The 18556-nt window shown below is 44.3% G+C and overlaps 1 protein-coding gene across 5 annotated transcripts in view; it reads right to left on the bottom strand.

The window, feature by feature from the left end:
- Nucleotides 1–18556, bottom strand: part of ARMC9 (armadillo repeat containing 9) — a 171473-nt gene that overhangs the window by 115573 nt on the left and 37344 nt on the right. For all 5 annotated transcript variants that reach the window (XM_035306028.3, XM_035306032.3, XM_035306031.3 and 2 more), the window contains exons 8-10: nt 17800–17957; nt 12425–12523; nt 1718–1752 (exon numbers count right to left, since the gene is read on the bottom strand). In XM_035306028.3, coding sequence (XP_035161919.1) covers nt 1718–1752; nt 12425–12523; nt 17800–17957 — 292 coding nt within the window. The remainder of the gene's footprint in view (nt 1–1717; nt 1753–12424; nt 12524–17799; nt 17958–18556) is intronic.

Raw genomic sequence — 18556 nt, 5'->3', positions numbered from 1 at the left:
ATTAGCCCGGTAGGGTGGCACATGCCTGTAGTTCCAGTTACTCGGGAGGCTGAGACAGGAGAATCGCTTGAACCCAGGTGGCAGAGGCTGCAGTGAGTTGAGATTGCACCACTGCACTACGGCGTAGGCAAGACATCACAAGACTCCATCTCAAAAAAAAAAAAAAAAAAGAGTAAGTAGGCGGGGGGCACAGCCCTCCAAGGAGGCAGAACACGTGGCCAGGAAGCAGCATGGGAACACAGCCAGGAGACGGGTTGTAGCACAATTTGCAGACCCTCCTCAGGAAGATTCCAAGCCAAAGATCTCAGGGGAGTTGGGTTTCAATGAGGAGAGGCTTTGGAGTTGAGATCCACACAGCTCTGACTGCCCCGCCACCTGCCTTCGGTCAGCCAGAAATGAAAGGAATCATCACCTCAGCTTCCTTGTCACTAAAATAAGTGTCTTCACGTTTTGTTGTATTGCTGTTTTATTGTAGCAAAGGAGATGAGAGGGCATGGAAAAACTGGTGACATTTAATGAGGTTTGCAGTCTAGTTCACAGTACTGTACCAGTGATAATTTCCTCATTTTGGCGTAATACACCAAATGCTAAGTGCTGTATATGTATTAGCTAATTTTTAATCTCACAGCAATCCTATAATAGAATTACTATGATTCTTCTCATTTTATAAATGAGGAAACTGAGGCACAGAGAAATTATATAAGTAATCCCTGGTCACAAGGTGGGTAGCAGAGGTGGGCTTTTAACCCTAGCCATCTGTGCAGTAAGTGATACTGCCAAAGTGGTAGGAGAGAAGGTGCAGGGTCAAGGTCAGACGCAGGCAGGGCTGAGGGAGGAGGAATGCTGTGGGCATCTCAGGTGTCTGAGGAATCACACAGACCCCTGTCTTCCTCGCCTTCCCCACCAAGCTGGCTCAGAGGTTCCCAGAAGCCACCCTGGTCCATATGTACAAGTCAAAGGTTCTCAACTCCATTGCCACAGTCCCCTACAGCATAAGGCACTCCCAAGGGGAACAGCCCAAATGATCAGAACAGGAGTGTTCAGACACACACAGGGCTGCTCATGGCCCTGATCACAGCGTGATCCAGCAGACAACATAAATTCAGACACTGCAACGCTCTGTGGATTGCACCATGGTAGTAGATTCAATTCATTTCTATATAATACCATATGAACAATTTAACAGTTTTTTTCATTTGAGGCTTCCTTACCAAAGAAATAGAATAAATAAAAGATGGCAGGGTGCAGTGGCTCATGCCTGTAATCCCAGCACTTTCAGAGGTCGAGGCAGGTGGATCACCTGAGGTCAGGAGTTCGAGACCAGCCTGACCAACATGGTGAAACCCCATCTCTACTAAAAATATAAAAATTAGCTGGGTATGGTGGCGCATGCCTGTAACCCCAGCTACTTGGGAGAGTAAGGCAGGAGAATCACTTGAATCCAAAAGGCAGAGGATGCAGTGAGCCAACACTGCACCACTGCACTCCAGCCTGGGCAACAAGGGTAAAACTACATCTAAAAAGAAATATTATTCTGGTTTAACAACATTACTTATAAGTACTCATATTTCCTTTAATACCCACACGTAGCTATGGCTCAAATGTAGCATTCCTCTAAACTAGGCTGCTAAGATGAGTGTTTATTAAAGACACTTTGAATTCCCGTTTTACACATTGCTGTTCTCCTTAATAAAAATTCCTAAGAGCAGTTACTTACACAGGTGCCAAGGAGGCTCGCAACATGGTGGAGGCCTGAGGGGAAGAGGACAGAAGAAAACAGTGTGTTAAACACTGATAGCAATGCACTGATCCCAAATTACCCTGATACCGTGGAATCAACAGATGTGCAAAGTTTTAATCCACCAGGATTCACCAACCAAGGATTACAGGCATGAGCCACCGTACCCGGCTGGCTTTTTTATTAAGATTTTCTCTTCAAATATAAAAATGTGCCCTTTGTACCAAGTCAAATGTTCTCGAGGTATTTAAAAAATATTAACAACCCCTCTTCCATCCTACTCTCTTTTAATCCTGTCTACAGGCAAAATTATTGCCTGCTTTACAGACATTTATTTTGTGTGTGTGTTTCTTTTTGCCACTACAAGCAGTGCTGTTTTTTTTTTTTTTTTTTGAGACGGAGTTTCACTCTTGTTACCCAGGCTGGAGTGCAATGGCGCGATCTCAGCTCACGGCAACCTCCGCCTCCTGGGTTCAGGCAATTCTCCTGCCTCAGCCTCCCCAGTAGCTGGGATTACAGGCATGCGCCACCATGCCCAGCTAATTTTTTTTTTGTATTTTTCGTAGAGACGGGGTTTCACCATGTTGACCAGGATGGTCTCGATCTCTTGACCTCGTGAACCACGCGCCTCGGCCTCCCAAAGTGCTGGGATTACAGGCGTGAGCCACCGCGCCCGGCCCTAAGCAGTGCTGTATTAAGCATGCACTACTACATCTGAGAAACATATAATCAGATACAGTGTGTGGTGCTTGCTTGAATTGACTCAAATAAACTAACCGTAAAAAGATATTTTGAGAAAATAAGGGAAATCTGAATGTGGAGTGGACTGGTATTAGCTGATACTAAAGAATTAGTGTTACCTGCATTTGGTGTTGTGGCTATGTGTTTGTATATTAAAGCCTCTGATCAGTTAGAGATGTATATTGAATTATTTACAGGTGACGTGACATGTTTAGAATTAGCTTTAAAGAACTGAAGGGTGGGGGCAGGGAATAAGTAGAGAAGAAGAAAGAAACCAAGATTAGTGAAATGCCATTTATTGCTGAAGGTGGGTGATGGGCACCTGGGGGACCCATTTTATAATTCTCCCCCTTATGAAATTACAAAAGCCTTGTTAAAAATCTTATTTATTGTCATTTAATGATACCTAAGTTATTTTTTCAAATTTTCTTTTTAGCAGACAGGGTCTCACTATATTGCCCAGGCTGGTCTTGAACTTCTGGGCTCAAGCAATCCTCCTCCCTCAGCCTCTGCAGTAGCTGGGATTACAGGCATGCGCCACCACACTTAATACTTACTGATACTTTGTTTTGTGAGCTAAGCTAGACTTCCAAAATCTAGATCAAAGGGTATGTAATTTTCATTCTGATAAACATTGCCAGATGCCCTGCACTGAAGGAGAGTCTTCCCTTCCCCTTATCAGTACTGGATCCCATCACTCTAAAACTTCCATCAATTCAATGGGTTAAAAACAGTTTACTTTCTTAAACTTCAGTGATACTGGCCATTATTTTTGACCTTGCCTTCATGCCTATGTGATACCAGATGGTTTTCATGGATTTCAACCTCGCTTAAGGAGGTCTACACTACCTCAAGGTTATACACGTTCTTTCAATTCTTCTAACATTTTCATAGCTTTATTTTTTACATTTAGAGATTTCATCTTCTGGAATTCACGCTAATGTATTTTCCTTTGTGATATGAGTGCCACGTTAAGTCCCACCAAGGCTGTCCAATATCACCTCAAAATGTTTCCATCAGTAAGCCTTGCTTCCTTCCTCTCTTCTTCACCTCCTTTTTGTTCTTCCTTTTTAAATTTGAATGTGAACACTAAGGTGGAAGGAACATAATCTTCAGGCTCCAGAGTTCCCTACAGCCTGACACCAGCTGCTTCACACACTTCCCAGCTCTGACAGCCATCTGACTCTGTGACCCATGAAATAAACCAGCCCTTTCCTACCTCTGTTATCTGCTAGATATATACCCATCCTTGGGTTTATTTCTGGACTCTGCAGCCCCCTGCTACTCAGAGTATGCTCCTCAGAGAAGCAGGATCACCCAGATCTCATTGGAAATGCGGAATTTTGGGTCTCATGCCAGACCTCCTGAACCAGAACCTGCACTTCAGCCAGGTCCCCAGGGGACATGCCTGCACAGTATACTTGGAGAAGCTCAACTCTGGTCCATAATACTTTCTTTCTCGCTCTCTCTTTCTTTCTTTTTCTTTCTCTCTCTCTTTCTTGCTATTTCTCTTTCTTTTCTCTCTCTCTTTCTTCCTTCCTCCCTTCCCCTTCCCCTTTCCTTTCCTTTCCTTTTTTGAGACACAGTCTTGCTCTGTTGCCCAGGCTGGAGTGCAGTGGCACAATCTCAGCTCGCTGCAACCTCCACCTCCTGGGTCCAACCGCACCTGGCCAAACTCCACTTCTAAATGGCTCAGACTGGCCAGGCACAATGGCCCCCACCTGTAAACTCAACACTTTGGGAGGCTGAGGCAGGTGAATCACTTGAGGTCAGGAGTTCAAGATCAGCCTGGCCAACATGGTGAAACTCTATTTCTATTAAAAATACAAAAAAATTAGCTGGGTGTGATGGCGAGCATCTGTAGTCCCAACTACTTGGGATGCTGAGGTGGGGCTTCTTGACCTCAACAGAGATTCAAATACCCACAATGGAATCTTTGAGGCAATACCTCAGCCAGGGGACTGAAGAGGCAATGGAAGCCCAAGCCAGAGGCACATCCCCATCAGATGGGGTAGAGGCTGCAATGGCCAGCTTTTTAATGGAAGGGGCACTTGAATGAGATGAAAACCACTTCACCCTAAGGTGACGACAGGTGTTGAGCAAGAGAGTAATATGATCAGATGCCTGTAAGACACCTAAGTCCTTCCTGGAACACAAAGGGTACAAAGAAAGGCCACTTCAGCTCCCATGTGACAAATGACCAGCAAGGTAAGAGCTTTAAGACCAGTTAGGAAATGTGACTGTAAGCCAGGAGAGAACTAGGGAGAGCCTGAACAAACACAAAAACAACAGTAATGTGGGCAGGGAAGGAGGAAGTGCTTTCAGATCCTATAACCAGGCAAAGGACATGGAAAAACCTCAGACGCTTCCCAGGTTCAGGAGGGGAGACCATCTGTGTGGAGGAAAAGTTGAGCCTGATTTGGACACAAAAAATGTGGTGAACCTGTCAGGCATTCATGGAGGCCAGCAAGTCTGTGTTTGGAGCTCAGATGATGGCCAGTCACAGCTCTACCCACTGGTTGAGATATTATTACAAAGGTGTTTTCTTTTCTGAGACAGAGTCTTGCTCTGTTGCCCGGGCTGGAGTGCAGTGGCACAATCTCAGCTCACTGCAAACTCCACCTCCCAGGTTCAAGTGATTCTTGTGCCTCAGTCTCCCAAGTACCTGGGATTACAGGTGTGCACCACCACGCTAGCTAATTTTTGTATTTTTAGTAGAGACAGGGTTTCGCCATGCTGGCCAGGTTGCTCTTGAACTCCTGAACTCAAGTAATCTACCTACCTCGGCCTCCCAAGGTGCTGGGATTATGGGTGTGAGCCACTGCGCCCGGCCCACTAAGGTGTTAAACCCTCGCATCACCATGTTGGTCTGGGTATGCAACAGGCATTGGTTTACGTAAGGTAGAGCAGGGTCAGGGGTACTGTTTGGGAGATTCCTCAATACACAGGGTATCACCCCCAGAAAGATGGCCTGGACACACAGCGGCAATGTGGGGAAAGTGCAGGCATTTGCCAAGATGTAAGAAAATCACATGGGGGAGAAGGCAAGGGCTGAAGATGCTGAGCTTCAAGCCAGAGCCACAAGCCATGCAACAGGAAGCTGCTGACAAAGACGGCTGATGTGGAAGCAGGTGCCTTCTAAGACCCATGTCCTGGGCCTTTTCACATTTAATGCTATAGCATCTATCACAAAATCAAAAGTATTTTAATGCAAATTAAAATCACAGGGCTGGGCATGTTGGCTCATGTTTATAATCCCAGCACTTTGGGAGGCCGAGGTGGGTGGACTGTCAGAGGCCAGGAGTGCAAGACCAGCCTGGGCAACAAAGTGAGACCCTATCTCTACAAAAAAATATAAAAAAATTAGCCAAGTGTGGTGGCGTGTGCCTGTAGTCCCAGGAGACTGAGGTGGGAGGATCACCTGAGCCCAGGAGGTCGAAGCTGCAGTGAGCCTGGGCGACAGAGCAAAACCTTGTCTCAAAAACAAAAACAAAAAAAAACCTTTGTTGGTGGGAATATAAATTAGTTTAGCCACTGTGCAAAGCAGTTTGGAAGTTTCTCAAGAACTTCAAACAGAATTACCATTTGACCCAGCAATTCTGTTACTAGATATACATACAAAGGAAAGTAAATCATTCTACCAAAAAGACATGTGTACTTCTATGCTCATGGCAGCACTGTTCACATAGCAAAGACATGGAATCAACCCAGGTGCCCATCAGCAGTGAACTGGATAAGGAAAATCTGGTACAGATATACAATGGAATACTATGAAACCATAAAAAAGGACAAAAGCATGTCCTTTGTAGTAACATGGATGCAGCTGGAGGCCATGATCCCAAGCGAATTTAACCAGTAAAAGAAAACCAAATACCGCACGCTCTCACTTGAAAGTGGAGCTAAGCACTGAGAACACAAGGACACAAAGATCAGAACAACAGACACTGGGGACTACCAGCAGGGGGAGGGTGGGAGGGGGCAAGGGTTGAAAAACTAACTCTCAGGTATTATGCTCACTACCCCAGTGATGAGATCATCTGTATACCAAATCCCAGCAACATGTAATTTACTCATGTAACAAACCTGCACATGTACCTGCTGAGCCTAAAATAAAAGCCAAATAAATAAAGTGTTTTCACTTTTATTTCCAATGGGGCCTTATCTGGAGTTGTTGAAGAAAAAGAACATTAATTCTCAAATGGGCCATCTTTCTAAATAAGGATGCATTTAAAAGGACACTTCCCCATTCAAGGAATCCAAAAAGCCAGAGGTGCCATTAGGTGGGACTTGGGACTCCCCCAGGGGGCAGGGGCTCGAATTTCTACCTTAAGAGTTGGCACTAGACTCTTGTCTCCTGCTCAGCCTGCCCTCTGCCCACTCCTGCCCTTAGGACAGAGGCTTGGTATGGGTGGAACGAGCCCCTCTCATGGCACATTTTTCCTCCAGCGTCTCTGCATTCCCGTTTGCCCAGGGAGAACAGGAGGCAAAGAAGAGAAAGACCAACCAAGGCACTTTCAACTGCTCTTGGCAGGAAAATGTATACTGCACCATTAAAAACAGGAGAAAACAGAAAATCCACTTAAATGTCTGATAGAGAAATGCTGTTCTCAAATTAGAACTCTAAAAGATAAAGAAAATAAACACATAGGTAAAATGAATGACATATATGTAAAGGCTCTAGAAGGATGCATACGAAGCACAGGCAACAGGTTCCCATGGAGTACAGGATGCGCTAAGCGAGGGGAGGGGAGGCGGTGTGCTCCATTTACAGATAAAATAGTACACTTTCTAGCTAACACTTTGTGTAACGCTAGCTCTAACCCCAACCCTAACCGCTTGTGCTGACTTTCAATACATCACAGCCAGGGAGCTGTTCTGCCACAGATGAAAGCTCGACAGCAGCCAGTCATCCAGGAACAGCCTGGCACCGAGTTCCCTGCAAACCAACATGCTTGCGTGACTTGCGTAATCTTAGAAAACAAAAAACTCAGCCTCTTGCGCCCTGAGGGAGAAGTTTCTCCCTTACTCCTTATCACTAAGTTGCTTATAATATAAAATCTGATTTCTCTCATATCCCAGCAAGCCACAGGCTCCGATAAGGTAAGGACTACAGAAAGACAAATGGGTTAGAGCAGCAGTACGTGGAGTCAAACAGAAAAGGCCACCTGAGAGAGCTCTGACCTCAAAGAAATGAATCCCATCATTATAAACCCTCTGGGAGTGCCTAGATACATGTGCCAGCTTCGATAACATGGGCAGCTTTCTGGACACAGCTACCTGGGCGTGAAAGAGGTAATGGCAGACCCACACTTCTTTCCTCTTACGGTGTTTCTACTGCGGGGAACTCGGTCAGTGGGAGCCTTCCTATCCAGAAAGGGGGTGACTCATGGGACTGGTGAGACTGGGGGCAAACCTGGGCATCACTGTCCTGCCTGTCCTCTTCTGCTTTGGGCAGAGCTCATCAGAAAGGACATGTCAACTCTGTTTCTCCGTGCCGCCCTCACAGTGGCCACAGCAATGGCAGAGGGCTAGGCTTGGCCAGAGCTGTCCAGGACTGTGCAAGTACGCTTCTGTAACTCCCAGGCACAAGAGTGGGATCCCACCTGCCTACAAACAAAATCGATATTCTCAGCCAGGTGTGGTGGCTCACACCTGTAATCCCAGCATTTGGGGAAGCCAAAGCCGGAGGGATTACTTGGGCCCAGGAGTTTGAGACCAGCCTGGGCAACACAGTAAGACTTCGTCTCTACAAAGTAAAAATAAGAATTAGTTAGGCATGGTGGCACATGCCTATAGTCCCAGCTACTCAGGAAGCTAAGGTAAGAGGATCATTTGAGCCAAGGAGGGCAAGGCAGCAGTGACCCTTGATTGTGCCAATGCACTCCAGCCTGGGTGACAAAGTGAGACTCTGTCTAAAAAAAAAGATCCGCATTCTCCAATATGAGCTTTGTCAGTACCAACAGTTATATTTTCAGCTCCTTTTTCCTTTGCTCTTTTGTCCTATTTTTCAGTTGGTTCAGAACTCGGGGAAAGAAGGGCTCTGTTTAGTGGGCCCTTTTGAATTTCCAACAGTGAGAAAGTTGGCAGAAGCCCAGATTCTTGTTAACTGCCAGATATAGAAACCAGTATCAAGTGTACCAAACTTTATAGACACCAACGGTTTTGTGGCAGGGCCGGGCCAAGCTCCTTTACAGTGTGTGATTCACAGTAACACTCAAGCTCAACACGGCACCTGCCGGTGAGCTGCCCCAAGATCGCTCTGTGAGGGAGGCTGATCTGTGTCACGTATTCATCTTGAAATTAATGGCATTATGTTGGTCCCTAGAGTAGAATTTATCCCCTTAAAAAATTAGCAAAAAAAGCAAGCAATCTTCTTCTTCCAAATCCTAAATCCTATCAGTCCAGTCACTGGACATTGCATCTAAACTATATCTTAATTTCCTTCTTCACACATTGTAAATCTGAACTCTTTAGATATCATAAATCAATTTTATGTATGTATGCCTAGTCAACAACAATATTCCTTTATACTTTCACAATGACCCCTCATCCACTTTTTATCACCTTGTTAGAGAAATCAGCTAGAAATAATAAAAAGGTTTTTGGAGTTTTTATTGCGTGTTCCTAAGCCAATGTCTCAGTAGAAAGAGAACGGTTATCACTAAGCTAAACAGAACTCATCTTCCCTCCCCTGGTTTCCAGTGGTTAGACAGAGTCTGTACTTTGATGCTAATGTAACAGTCGGGTGGTGGGACTGTCTCCTGACAGATGGCATTGGTGACTTCTCGTGGGATACCCCTGCTCCCTTTTAAACTGTGCTTAATAACATGTCATCAGTTTTTTTCTTTCTTCTTTTCTTTTTTTTTTTTTTTTTTTTGAGACCAGGTCTCATTCTGTCAACCAGCCTGGAGAACAGTGGTGTGATCTCCTCTTGCTGCAGCCTTAACCTCCTGAGCTCAAGTGATCCTCCCACCTCAGCCTCCTGAGTAGCTGGGACTACAGGTGCACAGCACCAAGCCAGCTAATTTTTCTATTTTTTGTAGAGATGGGTTTTCCCCATGTTGCCCAGGCTGGTCTTGAACTCCTGGGCTCAAATAATCTGCCCGCCTTGGACTCCCAGAGTGTTGGGATTATAGGCGTGCACCACCATGGCCAGTCAACATCAGTTTTAAATAAGTTGGATACATTGCTCCTCCTGGAGAAGATAGAAATATAAGGACGGCCTGTATATATAAGATATGATGGGATTTTATAAACTGAAAAACTAGAAAACACTAAGTCCTTGATGAATTAACAAGTAAATGGGAAGGAGGAAGAAAGGAGTGCTCCTTCTAGACACATCCCGCCATGCTAATCGCTGTGAAAAAGCCACAGTTTCCGGTAAGCACACACTTAATCCTAACCCTCTGAATGTTAACTGGACATGGACAGAGAGTCAGCCATATTCTCGGGGATGTGGCTTAAAGCCCTTCTTCTGAAGCGCTCCTGAGGAAGTTATTTTTCAAAGACTTGAATATCCAATGGTGACTTTACTGACCTTTTTAAAAATGGCTGATCCTCTAAGATTTTGCTAAAATCACTATGGCCATGTCCCAAAGACTCTGCATCTACTGTCTGTCCACGTGTGTGGAAAAGCTGATAGAGCCAGTCATTCTGAGAATATTCCTGTTACACCGAGAGGAAGTGGTCAAGGTCATCTGCTCTTCAGCACATGACTACATGCTTTCTATGAAGATCTGTAGAAACTGCTGACCCATGAGACTATCCTTGGGTCTTAGCACCAGAAATAACTGTGTGAGGCAGTTGTCTGACCATCCAGTCTTTTAAAAAAACATATTTAAACTTGTTTTTAAATTATATAAGTAACACACCTACTTGGAAAAAGTCTGAAGGGTAGAGAACTTACGCAGCACTGAAATGGTCTATTTCGGGCAATGTGTGGTGGGCTTGCGGGTGCTGGTTTTATTGTCATGGTTCCTAGCCTGCAGATGCAGCACATATGTTGTTTTGGATGCAGGAAATATTACATAATAAAAATTATGTAACTGCTCCCTCCTGCTTTCTAAGCACTGGGAATCATGTAACTGCTCATGTTTCCCTTTTTGTACAGACTGCTAGAAAGCCCAGAGCCAAGTCTGTAGCCTGCTTCTCTGGAGGTACAGCAACTCCCAGCAAACAATTTATACTAACATTAGCCCTTGCTTACTTTTATTTTTCCCACCCTTGCTTTCCCTTAACCGCAATTTCTTTACTTATTTTTATTTTCTACCTTCTTATTTCTTATTTTTTTTAATCATTTCTCATACTTATGTTTTCTCATATTATAACAAACTGCTTCTTCAAATCTACTTGAGAATTAGGTAGGGCATATATTTTCTTTTAAATACTAAAAATAAGGCTTCTGTTTATTAAGACTCTAATATTACATCAACGTGCAAATCCTTATTTAAAAGCTGCGGCTCTGACCCAGAGGGGTGCCTCAGGATCACCCAGGAGTTTCATTCCAAATCTGTACAGCTGGCTTCATAGGGCTTCACCTACCCAGCTTGTGAATGGGGCAGAGGTTGGCGTGGAGTCCTGGCCCATGGGTTCCTGTATTTTGAAGACTTCGAGAGACACTGGTGTCTCCCCTGGTTACGAATGCCTGCCTCAAAACCATGGGCCTCCAGATGTGCCAGCCTAAGGAGGACACAAGATCAACGAGGTCATATTTGGCCTAGGTGATTCAGGTATGCATAACCTGAATCTAATTACAAGGAAATGTCAAACACAAAAGGAGAAATGTTCTATTTTTTTTTAAAGGGAGAAAATTACATTCTTCTAAAATGTCAATGTCATGTAACTCAAAGACTGAGGAAACGTTCAAGATTAAAAGGCTAAGAGCTGTGCCAACTCAATGTGATAACTGACCCTAGATGATCAGAGGACAAGAAATACAATGAAGGACATTATTGACTCAAACTACCAAAATTGGAAGATGGACAGCAGATAAGAAGGCTGCATCAATGTTAAATTTACCGAAGTTGGTAACTTTATAGCTATATGAATGTTCCTTACCTTAAGAAATACACACTGAAGTATTTAGGAGTAAAGGTTGGTAATACATATAATTTATCCTCAAATAGTTCAGAAAACAGATTTTGTGCATATGTGTACATGCCCATGCATGTGTAGAGAGACACAACAAAGAAAGGGGTAAATGCTAACAGCTGGTAAATCTGGGTAGAGGGTATACCAGTGTCCGTTGTTACTTTTGCAATTGCAATTATTTCAAGTAAAAAGTTAAAAAAAAAAAAAAAGCCCCTGCTTTAGACCACACAACCTCCACTACGGCAGTGCTTTTAAAAAAGGAGAATGGGCCAGGCATGGTGGCTCATGCCTATAATCCCAGCACTTTGGGAGGCCAAGGTGGGAGGTCAGGAGATTGAGACCATCCTGGCCAACACAGTGAAACCCAGTCCCTACTAAAACTACAAAAAAAATTAGCTGGGAGTGGTGGCATGCACCTGTAATCCCAGCTACTTGGGAGGCCGAAGCAGGAAAATCACCTGAACCGGGGAGGTGGAGGTTGCAGTGAGCTGAGATTGCGCCACGGCACTCCAGTCCAGGTGACAGAGTGAGACTCAATTGCCAAAAAAAAAAAAAGAGAGACAGAATAAAGTTTCCATCCATTCCTACTGATCCCCAACCCTGGGAGCCCCGCTGAGTGGCTACAACTGGTAGACAGAACACACCTCTCTCCTCACCCTCCCCAGGAGGCCAGCTTTCAGCTGTACCCTCTTCAAAAACAGATTTATTTTCCTTCTACGAGTTTCTAGACTTCAAAAGCCAGCTGAAATGCAGCCTCTTGCATGTTATTTTCTCATGCTATTTTTTAAAGTTACAGTCTTTTTAGATTTGTGGGGGAGAGACCACTGGCACCCTGCCCTGAGTACGGAGCCTCACCGTCCCAGGTCTCGTGAAGTCCACACTGTGCGCCAGGCTCTGTCGCATCTGGTTACTGAACAGGCGGACACAGACGCTCTGGAGGTACTCAGGGGTGATCTGCAAGGAGGACACAAAGACAACTGATGACGACATGAAACTCATTGAGGGGCACCTGAGCCAGGATGGCAATTGTGAGTGGCCTCACAACAGCTTTCTATAAGGCACAATGATGAGGTATATAAGCTAGAAAAATAATCATCTGCTTTAACATCAGAGCTCTTGGGAGGAGTGAAAGCACTGGTCCTAACAGAACAATGTGCTAACACACAACAGGTGTGCTCATGAGACAACAGACTGCAAATTATGTAACTCTACTCCGGGTATCTCCATTGCAGAATAAACAGATCTCAAACCCTTTTGGTAAATTCATGTAATAAAGTCACTGGGTGACTAACGTGGGGGAAAGAGAGCCAGGCTTCAAATCTGAAGGTCAGGGCTCAATTACTGGACTCGAGAAGACCAATAGCTCTGCCTCTGCTTTCCACACCTTTATTGAAACAGCTGCCGTGAGGGGGTAAATGAGGTCACAGATATGCCTAATACATGACAGGTGGCTCGGCCAATGCTTGCTGAGTGAATGATGGAGACACTTTGAATCAACTATCCAGTGCTTGACAACGTGAGGCTGAGCGGCTGTGGCCATCAACGCTGCTGTCTTCTGCATTCTCCTTCAGCATCTCTTGTGCCTCTCTCACGAGCTACGAGAATTCAGGAATGACATATGTCGAGGATGTTGGAATTTTTTTCATCTCATATGTTTTCTGTTTAGAAAAGAAAGAGAGAGATGGTGCCTCTCTCACCAGCTACAAGAGTTCAGGATTGATATACAACATCGAAGGTCTTGGAACTGTTTTCATCTCATATATTTTAAGAAAAAAATATATGCTCATTTCAATGTACAAGTACCATAGCCTCTCCTGAATCCCACCATTCCCCAAAAAACCAATCCCTGCAGGAAACAACTATTAAAAAGAGTACACCCTTCCAAAACTTTTTCTAGGAATGACAGTTGGAAAAGAACCTCTTCTGCAGCTTCTCAGTTCCATCTGGGGGAATTTCCGTGTGGCAGCAGAAGCGGCTGCTCTCCCACCCCTGCTCATCTACTCTCATAGGAGGAAGGCCATCCCCCCAGGCTGTGTGGGAAGCAGGGCTACTCCACCCCTGGGGAGCTGGCAAGGGCTGGGCCCTTTTCTCTCCTCCTGGGCCTCCTGCCTATCTGCTAGAAACTTCTGGTCTGCTTCAGCCACATAAAAGGCTCTGTGGCAGGTGTCTGTCATCCCTTGTTACATAGCTACATGTGAAGCGACCTGGAGAAAAAGGGACCCCGTCCCAGGGCTAGACCTGCTACATTATCCTGAGTCCATTTCTTCTGAATTCCTATAGTAAATTTCTACAGTATTAAAATTTAAACATTCCTTTTTCAGGCCTGGTGTAGTGGCTCATGCCTGTAATCCCAGCATTTTGGGAGGCTGGGGCAGGTGGATCACTTGAGCTCACTTAACATAGTGAAATACCATCTCTAATAAAAATAAAATAAAAATTAGCCAGGCATGATGGCACACACCTGTAGTCCCAGCTACTCAGAAGGCTGAGGTGAGAGCATGGCTTAAGCCTGGGAGGTTGAGGCTGCAGTGAGCTGTGATTGTGCCACTGTACTCCAGCCTGGACAACAGAGTAAGACCCTGTCTCAAGCAAACAGACAAAAAAACATACCTTTTCATCCTGTAATTTTAACCTTTCTTTCTATACTTATTTCTTCCCTATAACTAGAAACACGTTCGCATATATTTCATATTGGAAGCATACCTGCCCCATCTTCTACATCTTTTTTTTTTTTTTTTGAGCTGGAGTTTTGCTCTTGTTGCCCAGGGTAGAGTGCAATGGCGTTATCTTAGCTCACCACAACCTCCGCCTCCCGGGTTCAAGTGATTCTCCTGCCTCAGCCTCCTGAGTAGTTGGCTTTACAGGCATGTGCCATGTGCCACTACGCCCAGCTAATTTTGTATTTTTAGTAGAGATGGGGTTTCTCTATGTTGGTCAAGCTGGTCTCGAACTCCCAATCTCAGGTGATCCACCCGCCTTGGCCTCCCAAAGTGCTAGGATTATAGGCGTGAGCCACTGCGCCCAGCCTACCCTAGATCTTACTCTTCTTTTTCACCCTAGATCCTCATCTCTCAACCCCCTCTCAACAGCTTCTCTTTACAGCCAAGGTCCTTGAAAGAACTGCCTGTGTTTGACATCTCAACCCACCTTTACCTTTCAACACAATGTGACCAACTTTCTACCTGTGTTCCTCCATGGAAACTCGTGTGCCAAAGCTCACAACCAATGAACTTCTAAGTGTCAAAACCACTGGATGCTTTTCAGTTATCTTCTTCTGGAGATTTCTGTGGCTTTTGAGATTTTGCATCAAACCCTCAGTCCTGAAACTGTTTGCTCCTTTAACTTCTGAAACTGCCAGCGGAACCATTTCTCTAACAAGCCAATCTCATCATGTCACTTTCTTGCTTAAAACATGAGAATGAGGAAAGAAAACGAATGGCTGAATACATATATATATATATATATATATATGGCTATAGCAAAGAACAATACATGAAAATATACTCAGCCTCATACATAAAGAAATCTAAATAGGCCAGGCGTGGTGGCTCATGCCTGTAATCTCAGCAGTCTGGGAGGCCGAGGAGGACAGATCATAAAGTCTCCTGACCAGCCTGATCAACATGGTGAAACCCTGTCTCTACTAAAAATACAAAAATTAGCTGGGCATGGTGGTACGTGCCTGTAGTCCCAGCTACTCGGGAGGCTGAGGGTTCATCTCCCGCTTGAACCTGGGAGATGGGGGTTGCAGTGAGCCGAGATCGTGCCACTGCACTCCAGCCTGGGTAAGAGACCAAGCTCTGTCTCAAAAACAAAAAAGAAATCTAAATTAAAATATGCAGAATGCCAAGTTTTACTTACCAAACTGACAAAGATTTCAAAGTTTACTCCAATTTAGTGCTGCCAGGTGTGGAGACAGCTCCTCTCAGACACTATTGGGGGAGTAGGCATTGTAGGCATTTTAGGACAAATAATCTGGCAACCTCTATCAAAATGCTCATGCCCATACCTTTGCCCTACCAGTTCCCATTTTAGAATTTTATCAGGATGTATACACAAGGATGTTCACTGCAACATTTTTTGTTATAGCAAACAAAACACCAAAAAATTTAAATGTTCATCACCAGAGCTCTGATAACAATTCACCCTTATAACGGAATCATGTACAAGAATTAAAAATAATGAGGTGGATCTAGTCATGTGGAAAGATCTCCAAGTTATATCAAAAGAGATATGGCAAGTTTCAAAAGAGTAATGAATCATATGATCCAACTAAGTGTACGTATGCTGTACGCAGGTGTGTACACATGCACACACACACATGCATACGCTGAGAAATGTTCTAAAATAATACACAAGACAAGGTCAGTCTTTTTTTTTTTTTTTCTAAGATGGGGTTTCACCACGATGGCCAGGCTGGTCTTGAACTCCTGACCTCAGGTGATCCACCCACCTCAGCCTCCCAAAGTGCTAGGATTACAGGCATGAGTCACCGCACCCGGCCCAATGTCAGTCTTGAACATCAATAAATAAATGCATCTACAGCATTGTGGTGAAGGTTGCTCCTTACTGTACTCTTCTCTGAATTGCTTCAATTTTTTACCATGAGCACGCAGTTCTTTTACATTAAAAAGGCTAGTAAAGAGTCCAGCTTCCCTCCTCTAACTCATCTTTTTTTAAATTCAATTATTTATTTATTTTGAGATACAGTTTCACTCTGTCGCCCAGGCTGGAGTGTGGCAGTGTGATCTTGGCTCACTGAAACCTCTGCCAGCTGAGTTCAAAAGAGTCTCCTACCTCAGCCTCCCGAGTAGCTGGGATTACAGGCATGCGCCACCACTCCCAGTGAATTTTTGTATTTTTAGTAGAGATGGGGTTTCACCATGTTGGCCAGGCTGGTCTCAAACTCCTGACCTCAGATGATCTGCCCATCTTGGCCTCCCAAAGTGCTGGGATTACACATGTGAGACACCATGGTCTGCTTAATTTTACTTTTAATTTTTTTCTTTTTTTTTATAGACAGAGGTCTCACCATGTTGCCTAGAGTAGTCTCAAACTTCTGGCCTCAAGTGATCCTCCCGCCTCAGGCTTTCAAAGTGCTGGGATTACATGTGTGAGCCACTGTGCCTGGCCTGAATTATTTTTTATTAATGTAGTATGAACCTACAGTTACTTCAATTTTTAAAAAATCTGTATGTCCACAAATAGATTTTATTGTACTTTATAAAAAGTCAGGAACAAGACAAAGATGCCCATGATAACACTATTCAACAATATCCCATAGGCCATAGCCAATGTAAGATTAACTGTAAAAGCAAAACAAATATTATTGGATAACATGACTGTCAATCTAGAATACAGAAGAATCAATCAAAAAGCCCAAGATTAATAGGATTCAGAAAGGCAGCTGGATAGAAAACTAATAACAGAAAATCAGTGGCTTTCCTATATGACAGGGCATATCCCCCTCATTTTTTTTGCCACCACATACTTTCCTGTTGCCAATTTATCCTTTGCTAACATTAGTAGGATAGAGGCTGGGCGTGATAGCTCACACCTGTTATCCCAGCACTTTGGGAAGCCAAGGCAGGAGAATCACTTGAGCCCAGGTGTTCAAAATCAGCCTGGGCAACAAAGCAAGACTCTGTTTCAATTTTTTGAAAAGTATTTTTTTAAAAAAGGGCCAGGCGCAGCAGCTCATACCTGTAATCCCAGCACTTTGAGAGGCCGAGGCAGGCGGATCACCTGAGGTCAGGAGTTTGAGACCAGCCTGACCAACATGATGGAACCCAGTCTCTACTAAAAATAAAAAATTAGCCGGGTATCATGGCTAATGTAATCCCAGCTACTCAGGAGGCTGAGGCAGGTGAATTGCTTGAAGCTGGGAGGTGGAGGTTGCGGTGAGCGGAGATTGCACCAATGCACTCCAGCCTGAGCAACAAGAGCAAAACCCATCTCAAAAAAAAAAAAAAAGAAGAAGAAGGTAGAGAAGTAAAGATATGACAGATAGTGTGTTAAGAAAAATGGATAAAACGCTGCAAGAAGCTTGTTAAAAACAGCACAAAATTTCAGCTTCATCTTCGTGCATATTAGCTTTTGGAAATAGAGCAGCAGGCATCACTGGCTTGGAATGGATAGAGGCAGGCTCCATCTGCCGTATCAACATAGTCCTTGCCCATAAGACCTCTTCATTGCCAAAACAGACATACACACATGGGGATCCTCCTTACCATCTTGCCGCTGACTGTGGCCTCTAGAGAATCCACCAGCTCTGCTGTGACTCCAATGAGATTGTGGTAGTCTGCCTGGATCTTATTGTACCGTTTGAGGTATGTCATTGACCTACGTTCAGCTTCAACCAGCCGCTGGTGGAGCTGATGCAACGTTTCTAGGAAGACAGTCAAACAAACATCAATAAAAACCCACAATATGAAAAATAACTGTCTTCTTCTCAAAGAACTACCATACTTATTGTCCAAATATTTTGTTCTAACAATAAAGTTGACACTATTTGTGTTTCACACTTACTTCTATTTTATGCCACATTTATTTACGTAGTGCTTTGTAACCACTGACTTAAAATTTCTTTTTCGGAAAGTTCAACTCAATCCTCACTGGGTTTCCCAAGAAAATCTATTCCTTTGACTGAACCTCATTTAATTTCTTTCAGTTCTTCTATGTCTAAGAAAATAAATGTTTCTAGGGCGGGCTGTGGTGGCTCACATCTGTAATCCCAACACTTTGGGAGGCCAAGGAGGGCAGATCATTTGAAGCCAGGAGTTGGAGAACAGCCTGGGCAACATGGTAAAACCCCGTTTCTACTTAAAAAAATATAAAAATTTGCCAGGCATGGTGGTGCTCGTCTGTAATCCCAGCTACTCAAGAGGCTGAGGCACAAGAATCGCCTGAACCTGGGAGGCAGTGGTTACAGTGAGTCGAGATTGTGTCACTGGACTCCAGCCTGGGCAACTGGGCAACAGAGTAAGA

Source organism: Callithrix jacchus, chromosome 6 (assembly GCF_049354715.1).
Source record: "Callithrix jacchus isolate 240 chromosome 6, calJac240_pri, whole genome shotgun sequence".
Classification (NCBI taxonomy): Eukaryota; Metazoa; Chordata; class Mammalia; order Primates; family Cebidae; genus Callithrix; species Callithrix jacchus.
The sequence above is the reverse complement of the archived record's forward strand: the minus strand, read 5'-3'. Positions and strand labels throughout refer to the sequence as shown.